General features: G+C 34.2%; 2 protein-coding genes across 3 annotated transcripts in view; one reads left to right on the top strand and one right to left on the bottom strand.

The window, feature by feature from the left end:
• CDC73 (cell division cycle 73) overlaps window positions 1-20,243 on the bottom strand; it is a 133,578-nt gene that overhangs the window by 64,093 nt on the left and 49,242 nt on the right. The window lies entirely within an intron of this gene.
• On the top strand, window positions 1,574-10,399 carry B3GALT2 (beta-1,3-galactosyltransferase 2). Of its 2 annotated transcripts, XM_019465593.2 has the most exons (3): window positions 1,574-2,175; window positions 6,245-6,384; window positions 6,786-10,399. In XM_019465593.2, exon 3 carries the CDS (start codon window positions 6,913-6,915, stop codon window positions 8,179-8,181), a length of 1,269 nt encoding a protein of 422 aa, XP_019321138.1. In that variant the 5' UTR covers window positions 1,574-2,175; window positions 6,245-6,384; window positions 6,786-6,912; the 3' UTR covers window positions 8,182-10,399. The 2 variants fall into 2 exon arrangements, with proteins under 2 accessions (XP_019321138.1, XP_019321137.1); XM_019465592.2 differs by lacking the exon at window positions 6,245-6,384.

The following is a 20,243-nucleotide window of genomic DNA, read 5'->3' as shown; positions in this document are numbered from 1 at the left end:
TACTATTGGACTAATAGAGGCTGCCCCACAAACTGGACATCCTGGCTCCCTGCCCTGGCAGGACTCCTCCTTTCCAAAATTTTACTTGTGATCACCGGCCCCTATATTCTAAACACCCTGGTATGCTTCACTGCAAACACCACTGCTCGCCAAACTGCAACACGCATCTTAGCCATCCAAGGGTACCAACCCCTAGAGCCAAAGGGTGATGCCTACTAAAAAAGATTTTCGAAAGAGGCATCAAAGAGGGGAACATTGAGAAAATAAGTAAAGTTATGCACCATAACATGGCCTACGGGACTGACATAAGCTCTAGTTCCTAGCTTAGAGACTCTTCTTCCAGGTTCTTCTTCCTGCCCTGCTTGCTGTGTGCACCAAATTACTACTAATGCAGAATGCAGAAGCAACGGACTGTAAATTGTCCCCCATACTTGTGCTTGCATCTCAGATCTCTGGAGAAGTATCTCCTCTGAGCCCAGCCGTATAAAATAAACCTCCTGCCTTCCAAGAAAAAAAAATAGGACAAAAATAATAGAGAAAAGGTAACAGACTTAACTGGGGAAGACAGGTGGGATAAAGCATATTTATGACTACAAATATATAGCTTAGGTTCTAAAACGATAAATTTTTAGGAGTTAATGTCCCTCAAGTCTCATAGGAAAAACTGATAATTCAGACTATTTAAAAAAAAAAAGACCATGCCCCAGTATTTTGCAGAAAAAAAGCAAGGTGCCCAGGAGAGTAACCATACAAAGAAATATTTCAGAATAAGTATCTAGTGCTTACTAAAAAATCTTCTTGGAGGCAAGTTACTAAACAATCTTGAAATATTTGGACAAGTAAATATGATTAGTTAAACCTCATTATCCACCAAGATCCTGTACAAGTGTGCTGTATCCTCTGCATCATTTTATTGAATTCTATCATACATGTAATTTTAAAGAAAATAAAAAATAAAAAAATAAATGCTGACATTAAAAAATAATTAAAAATAAAGTTTTGCTGCCTTCAAGAACACTGGAAACCGCATAATAGCAAAAAAGAAGTGGGCTATGTCACATCATGCATCATTAAAGCAATCCACTCCAGCTGATTTATAAACTCCAGAAAATTGGGGGTAGCAGTATAAAAAATAAATGGTCTAAGTCTTATCTAGATATTAGTAAAATTGGAATAATTTGAGAAAATAAACTTCAAAGGAAGAAGTGCACTGAAGGGGTTAAATTGCACCAAGTTACATTTTATAAAAGCTTATATTGCTTATATCCTATAAAATCATGTAAGAAACATGAAAACCAACATCTAACACTGAAAACATTTAGAAAGCCTGTGCTTAAGCATAAAGTTAAAAAAAAAAAGGAAAAAATAAAATTATAACCATTTCATAATCATCCCATTTTTATATTATGCACTCACCACTATACTTACACTGAATATATATAATTTTTCTCACAGAAGCAAAATCTCTAAGCTTCTCCCTACCTTAGGTTTTTAGTCAAAATGAATGCAAACAATCACGTGGGATTCAGCCAAGCAGTGACGTTAAATTCTGCTCTGTCAGAGAGAGCATCTGTCAAGCCCACATTTAAACTGCTGCCTGCCTGTGCAGCAGCTGAGGAACTGTGGATTTCATATTATAGACTAAAACCCCAGTAAAACTGCTCAAAATCCTTCCTGCAGCTGCCAGGCAACAACGAAAGAGAGTTAAATCCTATTCTATTCCAATACAATCGGAGCACTACATTCTAGCTCCGGCTGCTTTACATTGCAGCTCAGTGTTATTACTAGAAATATGGATACTGAGAAGAGAATACAGCACTGCATTGTCCGGCCAGGAAAACAGCAGATGTAAAAAGCTTCAATGCATCAACTGTCGGCAAGAGTCAACAGTGCTCCGAATAGACCGGACAACTACAGCTCTTTTGTTTAAAGAAAGAGAAAGAAAATGAAAGAAAGGAAAAATCTCAGAAGACTAGGACCCATATGAACAAGGAGGGTAACTCGAAGACAAGCAGACAGATGGACACTTTGGATACTGTGAAAAGCAATCGCAGGAGGCAGACTATTGGGGGATGTGCGCATGTTCGATAGCATCTTTTTTGCTGAAGTGATGGCGTGCCAAAAGTATTTTCAGTGGGCATAATCCTCTCCACATAAATGGCCTGACCAAGGAAGGTATGTCGATATCTTGTGTGTAATATTCATTTAAATGTCTGCTACCTTTTTACAGCCCTGGAGGCACTAATATCTGATAAACAAGTTCATCCTGTTCACCGTCCTTGAAAACTATGAAAGGGTTTCTAGATATATGATTTTAAAATCTGTCATTGTTAAAACTGTCATTGCTATATTCAAGTAATTATGTAGCTTGGAGTAATTACAGATTATGGATGTATAAAAGAGAACAGGCAAATAGTATCAAGATGGGCTTAAAGGATTCTCTGAAAAATTAAACTTAAAAAGAAAAAAACTAGCCCTCTAAAGAAAACATAGCAAGCCTCTACCAAATTAGGTCAAAATGAATTCTTATCTAGTAAAATAAAGTGATCACTTAAAAATGGCTATCAAAGAGACAATGCAGTGAAATTACATTAAATAGTATCAAAGATGATCTTAATATTAGGAGCTTTTTTCCAAAGTCCTTTTCAAACAAATTATTAACATATAACAGCTTTTACTAACAAAATTATCCCAGATCCATCTCCCTAAATAAAGACAACAAACACAATCTAAGAGAGTATCAACAAATCTTACTCTCGAGCTGTAAGAATATTAAAAGGAAAGCATTTGCACAGGATCACACAAGGCAGTGTGAGTTTTATGCACAGAACACCACCACAGCAGATCTGCATGTTATTACCGTGTCCATGAATACAACTTTAAACAAAGAAACAGCAATAGTTGCTAAAAATTCCCCCACTTGAAACAGTGAACTTTCATTTTAAGCAACTCATTCTAAATGATCAAATAGAAGATTGTTCTTGGTGATAATTTTTCAGTGAAATTCAAAACATAATGTGAAAATAACCTGATATAAAAATATTCATGAACAGCAATACAAGGACAAAAAATTAAATATAAATGTAGCTACTGTGCTTCTAGGCTATTAATATGTGCTAATGAACTACCATCATGGTAGGTATGTGCAGGGCAGAAATAAATCTAATAAACTATTTAAACAATAATCACAGAAGACCAACTCATGGGTCAGGAGCTCAAATATATTTCAAATATTTTTTACAATCTACTAGAGAACCTGATATTTGCTCAATCTCACAATACAACTCAATAACCTATTATTTAATAATCACAAAAGGCAAATATTTTAAAGACAGATGTAAGCATTCTATTCTAAAATTAAGATTAAACAAGTTTATCAAGCCCTATTATTATTACATCTCAACATCAACTCTGTCATACCATGAATTTTTATTCAACTATAGAATGAAATCAGATGGTATTAAATAAAAAAATACAGCTGTAAAAATCTCAAGTCTCTCTTAGTGCTTTTTCTGTTAATGTTAACAACACCAATTAAACACTTTTATAAACTAGATCTCAAAACAAAAGTATAGAATTTTTTTATTCAAGCACCACTTAATCTAGGACTGTTCCAATAGACTAGATATCAACACTTTTTAAATACAAACGATAAAAAGTGTGTGTGTGTGTGTGTGTGTGTGTGTGTGTGTAACAGAGTGCAAGCATGTGAGAAGTAACTGAACATTTCACAGCAACATTCTCTCCATGAACTACAATTCATAATATGTAAGTATACATTAATAACTTGAAAAAATTATCATAAAAAACCCTAAGAGCTAAATCAAAGGTACTTCCATGCTGAAAATGCAGAAGTGCGAAACTATTTAGATTGACAAAAATATTTTAACTTTCTTATCATGTTCCCACTTTTTTAGAGTTAATATATAACAGGCAATAACTAGAGAGTAATTTCGACATTTAATAAAAAGGAGGAACAGTTACTTTAATCTTTCTTTTTAACAGAAATTATGATGAATGCCTGAGAAACTTTCAATAAAGAAATTTTTAAAGCTAGACACATATACTTTATTTATCAATGGGAGATTACCAAATGAGTATATACGGATTTTAAGCCTGGGAAGCTTAATATTTACAAATATTAAGTCATGAATTTAACTTAAGATGCATCTCTATCACTTATTGCTACAAAATCATATAGGACCATAAACTGTATTTATGCTAGATTATACTATATAACAATATGCTGTTTTCTGTAACATGGAAATACTTCAGAGATATCACTTCAGGTATGTTGCTTTCATAAAAATATTAGTTTATTACTATGATATTTATCTTCATTCATTTCTTCAGTCATTTATTCAAAAATCTGACCTTGTATGTACTGCTTCTCAAACCATCAAATTTATACTTTTAAAAGATATAAATGATTGGACTTCAACCAGATATCAAGCACATATCAACAAAAAGTTGACATATTTAACTTAGCTTTGGAATGTTTAAAATGGATTTCTAAATAAATTTAAAAAGCAACTTTGTTTCTTTTAAATTTATACACCTAACCCTTATATCCACTGGCTTCTATGCGGAGTGGAGGAAGAATCATTGCTATTTATAAAATATTTCATTTGAAAATAAAAGATTAGAAAGAGTTTCCTGGTCTAAATAGAATGGCAAACTATTAACAAGTACAGGAAGGAAAAAACTGAGTTTCTAAATCAGAACACTCAGCCTATTTTCAGTTTAGCTCACAGCAGCTATGTTTTGCTGGTACAGTGAACAGCCTTGGTCTTTATTGTAGCAATGTGAAATTAAAATTCATGTAAATAAACTCTAATAAATAGGAAAATAGATTCTATGTTTTTAAACCTCCATACTTAAAAAAGAATCACTTTTCCGTATCTCACAGGATGATTAAACATTTTTTTTTTACATTTGAGAACCGTAACTTCTAAAAGTACTACATAATTTCAGATACTAAAAATTATCAAAAGCTGGCGCCTTTACTATTATACTTTAGAAATTTGTTCAAATTCCCACCTACTTGCTCCTCCTAGTGGCTTTTACTAGAATAGTACTTTCATTCATATATGTTTAACACTTTCAATCAATATTTTCAAAGTACTTCATACACCTGATACGTGAGTTTTACTATAATTATTCAATTATATGAAGGCTTCCATGTAACTACCATTATTTTCCCAAAATAATTAAGTTTCATGTCAAAGTTAAACAAATTTGGCATTAAGCACGAATCTCTTAATATCACAGGCTAAACAAACACATAGGTATGTATGTACAGAATTTTAAATAAACAAAATTCTTCTACATTAAATTTTTAAATTGGCTAGTTTCTTTTGCTTAAAGAAATAATTTTCATAAGAAAAAGTTGAAGAAATTGAAATTATTAATCCCCTTCTTGAGAAGGGTTTTCTCTTTAAAAATAGAATTCAAGCTATAGCCCCTTACCCACCTCTACCTCCACTCCTTGATCTAGAAAAACTAAGAACAAACCGAAAACCATGAAAAATCTGTGCTGTGAACTGAAAAACCTTGCTAAAAAATAACACCAGCAGTTTTTAATATGGAGAATAATGAACCTCCCATACTGACATCTTAAAATCTAGGGCTTTAATGCTTCGGATTCCACGTCTCTCTCTCAATCTCTCTCTCTCACTGCCCCTCTCCTGCTTAAGCTCTATCTGTCTCTCTCTCAAAAACAAATAAACATTAAAATAATAATAATAGTAGTGAAAAATAACCTAGGGCTTTAATGAGTGTCACACCACCAGAAGTCCTAAAAATGTAACAAATTCTCTACACACAAATGTAGAACACAGCAAAACTCAAGAATCTTTTAAAATGCATTTTGTAAAATTCAAAATTTTAAACAGCTGGATATGATAGTACCTACTGCCTGTATTTTGTAACAAACCTGAAAGGATTGTTCAAAGTAGTTCTTTGTTTAATTCTAACATGGAAACTCAACTGAGATATGTGAGAGTGTTCTGCCAAGGCCAAAGATAATTAAAGATAATTAGTTACTATATTTTAAAACTCAGTCTTAAGTCTAAGTAAGGATCATGATCTCCTGAATACCTCATCTTTGAAGTGGAAGGTTAAAATTAGAAAGAGTATTTGAAAATGTTCATCATTTATTAGTCTTAAAATCCTGTACTGAAGTTACTGGACCCTGAAAATTAATTTTGACAGGTGCATCTTCTCATTGACTTTCTCAACACAGTAGGGGCCAATGGAAACATGCCAAGCAGTGTACTGTGACTAACAGAACTCTGCCATAATCAACCTTGCACCGTCTGTCCCACAACTGATACATGACCGTTTTACAAAAAAGGCCGCTGACTGTGCACCATACCACCAATGGTATGTCAAATCAATTTTAATTAATGCCAATAAATTTTCCATCTGCTCTCAGGCCTTCTTACATGGCCTCTCTCAGGAATCTAGGAACACTGTTCTCTTCTACATGCATACAACTTTTAAATCTTTAACTCAGGTCAAAAGCACAAATGACCAGAACTACTCAGACAATGAAATAAGTGGAAGAAAATTAATCCATCACTTTTCTCTTTAAAGTGCTCATCCTATTCCCAGTGATTGTATGTTACCAAGGATAAACAAATTATAAATTTCATTCCTGGGTTATCATATTTTCACAACTTAAAAACTCCTATTTGCCCTAATATTATTAACATCCAAAGTCTCTTTTCAGGCAGTTCTATAATATTTTGCATTTTGTAAATTTTTATGCTTCATCTTTATAGAATGACTGCATGGGAGACAACGTGACCGAATTAAAAAATGATTACCAAAGAAAAGTATTGATTCAGGAGAAGGAAACAACATTTTCAGCCTCCAGTATCTCATATCCCATTACTGGATATTTACAACATGCTTCAGTGGAGGAGAAGACACTGCTGCTTTGCAAAGATGAGCTGGAATGCCAAGAGGTCTCTGTTCCGTACCCATCTTATTGGTGTACTTTCTCTAGTGTTTATTTTTGCTATGTTTTTGTTTTTCAATCATCATGACTGGCTGCCAGGCAGAGCTGGATTTAAAGAAAACCCTGTAACATACACTTTCCGAGGATTTCGTTCTACAAAAAGTGAGACAAACCACAGCTCTCTCCGGAACATTTGGAAAGAAACAGTCCCTCAAACTCTGAGGCCTCAAACAGCAACTAACTCCAATAACACAGACCTGTCGCCACAGGGAGTTACAGGGCTAGAGAATACACTCAGTGCCAATGGAAGTATTTACAATGAAAAAGGTATCGGACATCCGAATTCATACCATTTCAAATATATTATCAATGAACCTGAAAAATGCCAAGAGAAGAGCCCTTTTTTAATACTGCTAATAGCTGCAGAACCTGGACAAATAGAAGCTAGAAGAGCTATTCGGCAAACTTGGGGCAATGAAAGTCTAGCACCTGGTATCCAAATCACAAGAATTTTTTTGCTGGGCGTAAGTATTAAGTTAAATGGCTACCTTCAACGTGCAATACTGGAAGAAAGCAGACAATATCATGATATAGTCCAACAGGAATATTTAGATACATACTACAATTTGACAATTAAAACACTAATGGGCATGAACTGGGTTGCAACGTACTGTCCACATATTCCATATGTTATGAAAACTGACAGTGACATGTTTGTCAACACTGAATATTTAATACATAAGTTACTGAAGCCAGACCTGCCTCCCAGACATAACTACTTCACTGGTTACCTAATGAGAGGATACGCTCCCAATCGAAACAAAGAGAGCAAGTGGTACATGCCACCAGACCTCTACCCAAGTGAACGCTACCCTGTCTTCTGTTCTGGGACTGGTTATGTTTTTTCTGGAGATCTGGCAGAGAAGATCTTTAAAGTTTCTTTAAGTATCCGTCGTTTGCACTTGGAAGATGTATATGTAGGGATCTGTCTTGCCAAGTTGAGAATTGATCCTGTGCCCCCTCCCAACGAGTTTGTGTTCAATCACTGGCGAGTTTCTTATTCAAGCTGTAAATACAGCCACCTAATTACCTCTCATCAGTTCCAGCCTAGTGAACTGATAAAATACTGGAACCATTTACAACAAAATAAGCACAACGCTTGTGCCAACGCAGCAAAAGAAAAGGCAGGCAGGTATCGCCATCGTAAATTACACTAGAAAAGACAATTTTTTTTTTTTCAAATGTGCAATCTGTAAAATATTGCTAAAAGCATGTATAGTTAAAACTGATTACATCCATAGGACAAGTTTTAGTTAAAATTCATCACATACAGAAATTCAAAAAATATTTTTTTAATTTCTGAAAGTAATTCTTAAAAATAACATTATATAACAAAAAAGGTATCCCAAAAGAAACTATTAAAAAAAAAAACTGTATAAGGGGATTCTGTGTATTAACATGCAATAAAAAGCATGCATACATCAATGGTTCAAGGCTTCGTTAAGGGCCAATAAGATGTATTTGCATATATTTTCCACATAAATTTTAATTTAAGAAATGGAGACAGTCAAAAGACCCTTCTCATTTTAGATTCAGTTTTTCATTTTAACATATAATTAAATGTAAATAAAACATTATTGTCTATCTTAAGGAAAATTTGTAATTGTGCAAAGGACAAATTTTCTGACCTGACTATTCTAGGGTTCTAAAACTATATTCCATGCAATAAGATTTAGTTGAATTACTCCATAAACACATTTATAAAGTTCAGATGTTTCATCAATGCAATTCTCATCTAAGTATTTACCTTTTAATAACAATTGAGATATTCATTTTCTTTTATTAATACATATATTGGGGGAAAATTATTTTGACATGTGATAAAATGTGAAAAATCAATGTGTCTCAGGCTCAAGTTTTTATAAGAAAAAAAAAGTAAATGTTTCAAAATAGAGTTTGTTTCCTTGTTGGTGTTAAGGGCCAAGCTAGTATTTAAATGAGTTATTCTATTAGATCAGTTATTGCACTCTTAAGGAGTACTACCACTTAACTTCAAGGATATCTGTACAAATACAACAGGTTCCTCCAACTGAAGCAAAAGTAATTACTTACAGGCACAAAGAGAATGTACTGTTGAAAAAAGATACAGGATAAAGACTGCAGCAGCAGTTTCATTCAATACATTTTTAAGATGCGTGTCTGCCAAACTGCAACATATGGGAAGTTTATTTCCTGACAGCAGGTGTACACATGCCAATACTTAATCATTTTATGGCACCTACTTCTTTCTCTGAGTGCCAAGTTTACAAACCTGCAGTTTTTAATTTGGTAGATGACAACTATTCCATGTTACCAATTTAAAACCTTTTTTGGGAGGGATGGGGGAAAACTACAAATGTTTGATGAACACTTGATTCTAGGATGACAATGTATACAACGCACTTTTACCAAGTTTTTAATAAAAAAAAAAGTAAACAAAAAAATCCTTACTGAGTGTTACAGTACAAGTATTTTCACAGTAATTCTGTTTGGTTCCATTACAAAGTTTAAAATCAAGAAATAGTAACCCACTAAGTTTGAAAGTGTTTTGAATTCATAAAAGTATGTAAAATTTAACGATCTAAATCTAATGAAGATGTTACTTATCCTAACTGTAAGGACAATCATTCTTATCCTTGATTCTATTCTGAAGAGATACTGTACCAAAACAGAACTGTAATAACTGTTAAAGTTCAGAATCACAGAAACTGTTTAAGTACTTATTATTTAATATGTTACATTCTATTTATACTGAATATATCTCCCATTTTCAATTCAGTAGTCTTAAGTATTCTATTCTACATAGAGTAATTTTGAAAGCCAAGCTATATAACATCCCAGCTCTTGGTTAAGTCCATTTCTCACTTAATTTATTCTATATGATTATAAAAACACTAAAGTTACTAAATGCCAAACTCATTAAATAAAAGTCACACATAAGAAGATAATACCAAATTAGGTAAGCAAGTTTCAGGAAAGACAAAAGTAATCTTTCCTTCAATGTAGAGTAATTCTCTCATTTCTACTTCAGAAGTTTTTTTAAAAAAGGGTATATGTGTGTACATGTATGCATGCGCAATTATGTACCCAGAAACAGAACCCAAGCACTATCTGCCTAAATTATGATTATAGTGCAGAATCTTTAAAAGATAGTATTTTTCTTCTGGAAAAATTCAAGTTTAAAAAGTTGACTTATGAAAAACAGAATTCTTAACAGACAACTAAATTCCTATCTTACGCATCAATTTAAAATCATTTCAATATCCCTGAGAATACTATCTTGAGAAGTGACAGTAATCTGGTAACATAGAGTTCTCAAAGAAAACTCGATCAAATAATAAAGTTTCCTAATGCTGCTGAAAATCTGTATTTTAAAATAAATATTCTATTAATTTATTCTTGACCTTCCACTCTCAATATGCAAGAGTAATTCTTCAGAAAACATGAATTTTTATATTATGATATCTCAACATCTCACCAATAGTAGCTGTGCCTTATTCATGCCCAGTACTATGTGATTATGATTACACATGAAAATATAATGTTAAATTCTATTTGCACTACATTTGGTCAAAGAAAAAAATCAGGAACAACTATGTAATCTTTATGCTCAAAGTGTTAATAAATATTTTAGAAGATAAAAATACCAAAACTTTTGATAGTTACACTAGTTTTGATCAAGATTATAGGTAGTGAAAGTCTAATTCAAGTAAATAATTTAAATTTCTCACCTTTTAGTATACAGCAGAATCACATATAACCTCAACTGGAATCTTACTGATATCTATTACCAAAAACCCCTATGACAACAATAGCAACAATGGCAGCAGGAACTATTTACTGATAGAGCATACACTATATGCCTGGTTCTGTGTTACACCACTTTACACACATGATCTCACAGAATCCTTACAAATGACACTAAGAGACAGGAAAGAAAGACTCATGCAAGAAGTTACATACCTAAGATCACACAGCTAATAAAAGCAGCAAAGCTCCATCTTAAAGACCATGTTCTCAACCAGTATGTTATTCTGCTGTATATTTCACATATGACACCTGCAGTAAGAGCTAAAGAGCTAAGCAAAAATGGCCTGTCCTCTAATTCTACTATTCTCTGCTTATTCTCCATCTTCTGCCAGGGAAGGCTTCATAACCATTTTCTCACACTGGAGGGGCACCTGATGTTAGGTGCAAATAAAGAGAAAGGGAAAAGAAAGGAAATCTGATCCCTCTTTTTTTCTTCTTCTTCTTTTCAACCGTTTACATCTGGTGGCCAAAACCTTAGAAAACCCTAAGTTTACTGCTTATCTCTTGCTTCTTTGGGCTCTGAGATACATCTGTAAACAACAGACATATGTCGCAGTTAGAAATTATAAAAGGTGCCTACTTGGAAGCACATTAGATCATTAGTAACGGACAAAAGTAGCACTGCATTTACTCACTCTACTCGTCAGTCACCTACTGTTTTGGGATGAGGTGGTAAAATCCTTTTATCCAGCTGATTTCAGGGTTTTTTTTTCCTTTTCAGTTTTTACTGCTTAACTACAAAATCTATTAAATTAACATAGCTTTAAGAAGACAAAAAAGAATATCCCTACTATGCATGCATTTCTAATAGACCTCACAGAATATCAGTTTATCACTTAAACAGTACTCTCAAAAAACAGAGAATGTACACAAATACTAAAAAGTGACGTTCTGAGTTTCAGGAAGACACCTGTTACACACTACATCAACACACACGCACAACCTTCCTCTAAGCACGATATAACTATAAATCTTACTATTTCAAGATACAATGTCAAAAGAGGAAGAAAAATGTTTCTGTATCTACAGGAATTGTTTCTTCTCTCTTTACCAGAGCAAATATCTGTGCTAAAGGACAACTGGAGCTAACGTAATTGTCTCAGTCTGTCTATTAATCTAATCATTTCAACTTCCAACTGAATGTGACAGATTCTAAATTTGAATCTCACTGTTGACAGTATCCTAAACACTGAAAAAAATAGATTGACAGATCTAATAGATCATAAAAATACTAAATAACAGAAAACTATATAACATTATATGAAAAATCTTGAATTCATGTTTTTATGAATTTTTAAGTAAATGTTTAAAATCACAAATTTATACAACAGAATAAAATAAGGGTGTATGTCATAACTAAAATGCTATTAAAACATTAGAATATAGATAACAGAATTAACATGAGATTCTGACAGCGATGAGAATCTTCTAATATACTGAAGGTTTGAAACAATAAAAATCACATTAAAACCACAAAACAGTTATTTAAAGTAATTTCATAAAACTGTTTCCAGTTATGATTTGAAAAATAAATACTATCAGAAAATTAAAACTAGAAGAAATTACCATAAGCCCCAGCCAAAATCTACTTGATTATCAGATAAAATTAAGAAGAGAAATAAAAATGTTCAGTAAGCCCATAATGAGATAATGTGTTATGGTTTAACAACAGTTTTCAAACTAACTTCCTCATATGTCTCAGTTACTATAATTAGTAAAACCAGGACAGCTGTGTTTTAGAGTCCTGCCCTCACTTTAGTACAACTGCAATTTTATGTTTAAATGAAAAGTTTCCATGTCAAAGTTCATTTGAAAAGAGTGACCAATGTTTATTTGCTTTTTGTTTACTGAAAACTACCTCAATGATTCTTGAACTGAAATACAACTACAGAAAAGATAAAAATACATATATTTACTCATCATATAACATCCAACATATCAACTTAAAGAATAAAAGGAACTCAGATAATCAGTCAAAAAAAAGATTAAAATACTAAAACAAGAGTCTTAGACACGAGCCATTATACAATACAAATAGTGAAAAAAAATTCACAAAGGCAACATTTTAAAAATAAGGGATAATCACAAGTAAGAGGAAACTCTGGTGAAAACTAAACTTTTACCAAGAGGTATAAAAATTCTGACAAGAACAGACCATTTTTTTTTTTTTTAGTTAACAAGAATACCTACTTTTAAAAATGGACATTCTTCCCCAATCAGCATGTTTTCTTCATCTGTATTTTCCAAATACAATAGGGAAAAAACTGTTGTAGTAAGCCCAGTCAAATCTTAATGAATATTTTTTAAAGTTTTTAGCGTGTATGGATGGAAATCACAAAATGATTATAAAATTAATATGGAAAAAAGGTATCAGTAGCTAAGAAAATATTGAAAGTGATCTTAAAGAATGTACTATAAAGCTGGGGCACCTGGGTGGCTCAGTCGGCTAAGCATCTGACCCTTTGTTTTGGCTCAGGTCATGTCTCATGGTTTGTGAGTTGGAGCACATCAGGCTCTGTGCTGGCAGTGTGGAGCCTACTTGGGATTTTCTCTCTCCCCCTCTCTCTGTGCCGCTTCCCCACTTGTGCTGTCTCTGTCTCTCTCATTAAGCTAATGGCTATCATATCAAAGTTTGTACTATATCTCGCATTATTAGCACATGTTCACTAAAGCTGTTCTAAGATTTAATAAATTTTAAATATTTTTAAAGAACTTTCTAGAAGTATATATGATAATCAAAATTTTAATGAAATGACAGGATTAGAAGACCTTTGAGATACTTTTTTCAATCATTCAAACATCTTTTGAGAGACTACAATATGTTGGGTACAGACACTATGATGATAATCAGTTAAGATGGTCTACCTAATAAATGATGTTTGGTTACTTGGACAGCCATAAGAAAAAAAAAATTTGTTCTTCAACCATGTATTAGAAAAATTTCCAACCAGATAAAAGATCTAAATGTAAATAACGAAACAAACCAGTTCAATGGGGGGGGAGGGGGGGGGGGGCGAGTGCATTTCTTTATAACTTGGGAGAAGAGTTAACTTTCCTAATTACAACAAAACTACTTTCCACAGAAGAGATTTATAAATGTGATTACAAAATACTTTGAAAGAAACTCTGGCATGGCAATAAAAATATCAACAAAATCAGAAGACAAATGACAATCTGAGAGAATACTTGCAACCTATAAAAGTTTAATATCCCCAATATACTGAAATGATACAAAAGAAAAAAGGAAGAGGAAGAGACCAACATTGTGACAGAAAAATGGGGAAAAACATTAGTTTACAGAGAAAGAAATGATAAGACCCTTAATCATAATCAACCTTGAGGAGAATGCAAATAAAAACCACTAAGAAACCATTACTCACCTATCAAATTAACAGAAAGTTAAGCCTGACATCATACCCTTGATAGACCTGTAGGAAAATAGGCACACTCAGACATACTGGTGGGAATGGTACAACTCCTAATGGGGGGGAGGGAGGGGGGAGAATTTGATAACATCCTGCAAAAGTACAGAAGCATTTACCCTTTACTTATCAATTGTCCATCTAGGAATCTCTTCCCAAAACACTTGATAGCAATATGATATTCAGTAGGCCTAACACTAATCATTAGGACATGATTAGTAATAGCAGAGGACAGAAAACAACCTAAATGTCCATCCATATAGGCCTGGTTAAATAAACCAAGGCACACTACAACATATTGGACTATATATTCATAGTGGGATATAGTCTAAGGAAAAAATTATATCCGACTACCTTATAGTAAACAATAATATCAGCATTGTTATTTTGAAATTTTTACTGAAAAACAGAGCACACAAGAAATTATGCTAGTATGATTAGGAAATGATATGAACTGTTTAAGAAAATTCCCTTTCTACTGATTATCCATATAAGCCTGTCCTTACATACATCTTCAATAGAATAGGTGTGTAAAAGCAAATTTATTGAAAAAGAATAGGTATTACTTATTCTTAAGGATACCATCATAAAAAGGGTAAAAGAAAATAATGAATACAGGTTGACTGGTTTTACATACACACACTCATTATGTATTTGGCAGGAGGAGGGGGGATAAGAGGATGACTGAGAGAATTAAGGGGAACTCTGAGCATCAGAAAAGGAAAAACAACAGACTCAGATCTGGATAACCACTGTACCTCAACAAGGGAAAAGTACAGAACCCTCTTCTTTCCGAAGTACAAAATGCTGTGGTTTAGGATGGATGTAAGAATACAGAGCATAGACTAAAGAGGAGTTGCTTATTAAGCATTTAAAAAAAAAAAAAAAAGAAAAAAAAAAAGAAAAGAAAAAGGTTAAAACTGAGAACACCAGATTTGAGTTAAAACTATGTATTCTTAAACTATACTCCTATAAAAATCCATCATAATCTTTAAAAACTTCTAGAAAATTCCCAACACTGGCAGATTTTCCTTGGAAACCTACTCCACCCTCAATTTAGAAAGTTCTAGGAAGACTTTCAATCAAGGTAGCCTGCCTTGCACTGCTCAAGCTAAAATAATCCAAGACCCTCTCTTCTAGTAAGCTGAACCCTAAGGGAACACACACACACACACACACACACACACACACACACACACACACACACAGAAAAAATGATCAGAGCTAACTCACTTGAACTTCAGTACCGTGAAGAAATTATCCATTAATTCTTGCTACCTAGATCCTCAAAGCTGCTTATGGTTCCTGTCCCTTCTACCACTTGGTTCTGATTTCCTAAGCTCACCTACATATAATTTTTCAGTACTTTTTTTCTTTGCTACAGTTAGACTCAATTTTTGCTAGTTACCAAAGAATCCTGACAGAAAACCTACCACCAGGAAATTCTGAAGTAATAAAATGATCCCTAGCTCCTATGATGAATGCTCCATAAGACCATGCCCTCTGTGTTCTGCTACCTGAAATCAAGAGTGCAAAGGGATCCAGGAACTTCTCTGCTAAAGAAAACACACTGAAAATTTCAGACCTGTTCATCATCCATATCCATGGTTCAACCCTCAAAAGAGCAACAAAGTTGTTTTCAGCATACAAAATAACACAACTGAGACCATGTTGCTATAAATACCTTATTGCTGAGGGGAGATCAGGGAAACAGAGTTTTGGGACCTCACTTCCTGAAGTCATACTACTATGAGGGAGAGCCAACACATCTGAAAAGTCACAACAAAAACTGACTGCCTGAGCCTGATACACTATAAAATGTTGTCTGAGCTTAAAAAGTAATGAACAGGGAAGGGAGGACTGGACTATACCATTTCACATTTGCTACTTAAAACTGTATTCCTGGGGGTGCCTGGGTGGCTCAGTCAGTTAAGTGTCCAACTTTGGCTCAGGTTATAATCTCACAGTTCGTGAGGTTGAGCCCCACATCAGGCTCTCTGCTGTCAGCAAAGAGCCTGCTTCGGATCCTCTTCTCCCTCTCTCTCTCTGCCCCTCCCCTGCTCATGCTTATGGGCTCTTTCTTAAAAATAAATAAAAGATTAAAAAAAAATAAAATAAATCTGTATTCCTTTATCAGAAATCTGTCTGACAAGGTAAAAAATAAACAAAAGCAAAAAAAAAAAAAAAAAAGAAACAGTTACAACCTTCTTCCTAGTAGGTTTATTTAAGAGAGAAAAGAGAATAAATGACTCCTCTACACTTAAGAGAGAAAACTAATAGCTGGGCAAAAACAAGATAATTTTTACAAAAATAAAATGAATTTTTAAAGAAACTTCATAAGCAATAATTATATGTCTGAGTGTCTATATGTATACCTACATTTAACAATATGTTTAAACTGAAGTTATCCTCTCTCATCTTGAAATTTAATACTTTTTCATCATTTCACGTCTTGGTGAATGGCCATCTCCAGTCAGTGGCCACATGAGAACACCAACAGTCACCCCTGCCACTTCCTTCTCTTGTTATCACCATATCTTTCTATCCCCAAAATCTGGATTCTGAATGGAATCCATCTACTTTTCTTCATCCTACTCCTCTGGTAGTTCAAATGAGTATCTCTCACATGAACCTGCAGTAACTTCACAATTGGTTTCCTCATATTCATGCAATCTGTTTCCCGTACTACAGCCAGAATGCCACTTTCAAAACACAAAGCTGTTCACATTATTCCAGTGCTTAAATGCTTCCCAGTGTTCTTGGGACAAGAACCCTGGCTAGCGACAAGATCCATAAATGGGTCTCTTCCTTGCTAATAATCTCTGCCCAATCTTCTCATCGTTATCTGTGCCTTGTCCTTTGTTCTGTAAACTACCTCTGTCTTCCTTAATTTTCAAGGCAATAAACAACAACAACAAATCCTAGACTAGAACCGGAGTTGAAATCTGACTCAATAAAACAACTTCAGTTTTTGGCTTCAAAGTATTTTTATCTTATTTGAAAGGAAACCTTTCTAAGGTATCGAATCTATTTTTCTCTACAGTGATAAAACTCACCCACTGATTTGGATACTGGCTCACCTATAGTGCAAATAATAAAGCAATATTTAAGAAAATATATGTTGACCAAAAAAAGTATGAGTATCCTGGAAATAGTAACTATAATTGGTTACACAAGCTTTAAATTCCTCTCAGTCATCTTGGGACTATACAGAAATGGATTTACAAACTGCCTATTAGAACTCAATCATAAACAGAGAAGCAATGGTGAAAGTGCTAATGATCAAGCTTACCAAAAGCCACATGTTTTAAGAGCCTGCATATCAGTGCATTTCTAACCAGGGATTATTATGCCTACGAAGATCAAGAGGAGAAACATTAGCTTTCCTCAGTATAAATTCAATACACATGAAACCACTGGGCATGATTCCCTAAACCAGTTTTACCATACTAAAATTCTAGAACTCCAACATTAGGCTAAAAAATTCTTGAGCCCAGTCCTCTTTAGAGTTGAAGAAACATTCAGAAGTCTGTTCCTTATGTGATAAATATTTACTGATAGTCTACGCACTGAGTCACGATCTGTAGATACAACAATGAACAAAAACAATCACTGTATTGTTGAGATAATACTCCTTTGACCATTTATCAAATCTTCATAAAAATGAGTGAAAGGACAGGAGCACCTGGGTGGCTGTCGGTTAAGCATCCGACTTCGGCTCAGGTCATGATCTCTCGGCTCCTGAGTTTGAGCCCCGCTTCCAGCTCTGTGCTGACAGCTCAGAGCCCGGAGACTGCTTCAGATTCGGTGTCTCCCTCTCTCTCTGCCCCTGCCCTGCTTGTGCTCTGTCTCTCTTCCTCTCAAAAACAAATAAACATTTAAAAAAAAAAACCCACTTTTTTAATGAATGAAAGGACAAATGTGATTATCTGTCATGTAGGAAAAAAACACAATGCCTCGCAAGCATATAACAGGAGATCTAACCTAATCTGTGTCACCTAGGGTCAGAAAGCCTTGTGAGGAAACGTTAAAGCTAATGTCTAAAAGATAATTAGATGGGATTCAGGCAAAGGGGGAATAATTCCAGGAAGAACGAACAACAGCTACAATGGCCCTAAGGATGAAAAAACAAACCAAGGCACAAAAATATAGAGAAAGATTATTAAAAGCTGATGCTAGAAAGGTTAAAAAAAGGCAGGGGGGGAGGGGGGAGACAGATAAAACCATATGAACACTTATAGCACATATTAAGAATTATGGTTTGGGGCACCTGGATAACTCAGTCTGTTAAGACTCTAACTTTGGCTCAAGTCATGATCACGCAGTTTGTGAGTTCCAGCCCCGCACAGGGCTCTGCGCTGACAACTTCAGATCCTGTCTCCCTCTCTCCCCTTCCCCCACTTGCTCGTGCGCTCTCTCTCTCAAAAACAAACGTTAAAAAAAAAAAAAAAAAGAACTATGGTTTTTAATTCTAAGAGTAATGGAAAACCACTGAAGACACAGCAATATGTGGAAAACAGAAAAAAAGCTGAGGCTAGTTCATGTCTAAGGGCCTCTGTCTTAACTCCTTCTGAAGCACACTGGCTAGAACAGGAAGAACATATTGGCAAAACATATGAGTGATACGAGAAGAGCAATTATGAGACTACTGCATAATCCTGGAAGATATAAAAATAATCTGGAGCAGAAGTATGGCAGTGAAATAAAGAATTCCAGAGATGTTAGAAGGTTAACAGGTCTTCATGATGTCTAGATATTGGAGGTGAGGGAGAAGGAAGTGACAAGGATGATGCCCAAAATCCTGGCCTGGGCACTGAGGAAATTATGATGCCATGTTTACAGAGAGAAACACTGTATGAGATCCTAATTGACCAAGGAAGGCATAATATAGTGCCATCAAGAAATATATAAAAGGATTGTGAAGTGGCACGGAGGGTCAATGTATTACTAAAACATCAGTAACAATAGCAAACTGTAACTACTACTCTGTACTCATAAAAGAATGGAAAGTAAAAATACAATGTATATTATGAGCTTAGGACAAATTCATTAATTTAATAAATATTTTTTAAGCAACACCTCTCTGCCAGGTACTCTGTTACCAGAACTAGAGATACACTAGAGAGCAAGAAAGATGTGGTTCCTACCTTCAGATCCACATATTCAAAGAAAATCATCATGATAAACAAATAAAACCAAGATTACTAGAAGAAAAAAACAGGGCAGTGTTCCTGAGAAAGTGACCTTTGAACAAAGGTCTGAATCAGGAGGAGCCAATCTTATTAAGAGCAAGAGGAAGAATGATCAAGACAAACAGAACTGCAAAGACAAAGAAAGGCCAAAAGGTTGAGAAAAATTTGACAAGTTTGCAGAGAAACAGAAAATAAACACTAAAACAGAACTACAGCCAGGACCTTCCTTAAAACCTTTACCAAAAACAAAAACAAAAACACCTTTACCATAGCGCAAAGAGTTGTGGATCCCTAATCTGGATGGGAGAAAAAGTAAAATTATAATTCTGAAATAAAAATAATTTTAAAATAAAATTATAATTTTATTTTCACCAACCTGTAACAGAAATTAACATTTCCTTCCTTCATGAATGTAGGCAACAAACCACAGCACTACTATTAACACTGGCATGACTCTGTCACCAACAGAAAGCAGGTATTTTGATATCACATTACAACTGTTACAGGGATCCTGAAATATGTATGTTCACACTTTAAAGTTCTGGCATTTTATTAGATCTGTCACTAGATCTTGTTATAATGATAATTATAGTAATCTGTGTGATGGGCAGATAGAAAATCATATGCTATTCTCTCTAATTATATTTATAGTTTTTCATAATTAAGGGGGGGGGGTGGATTCATTAGTTGTTCTGCAAAAAGAAGTCCCTAGAAGCAAAAAAAAAAAAAAAACTTACAAAGCACTGTCTTTTGAAGAACAAATTAAGAAAGATGCCCCTTTCTCCAGTTTGATGATATCCCAGACTAGGTTGTCTG

The sequence above is a fragment of the Panthera pardus genome, unplaced genomic scaffold, assembly GCF_024362965.1.
Source record: "Panthera pardus isolate Hobbes unplaced genomic scaffold, ASM2436296v1 HiC_scaffold_21, whole genome shotgun sequence".
NCBI classification, from domain to species: domain Eukaryota; kingdom Metazoa; phylum Chordata; class Mammalia; order Carnivora; family Felidae; genus Panthera; species Panthera pardus.
Note: the sequence above shows the minus strand (reverse complement) of the source record. Positions and strands in the feature narration are given on the sequence as shown.

Coding starts and splice junctions, on each gene's coding strand:
- B3GALT2 (XM_019465592.2), top strand. CDS start 6,913: ATGCTTCAGTGGAGGAGAAGACACTGCTGCTTTGCAAAGATGAGCTGG.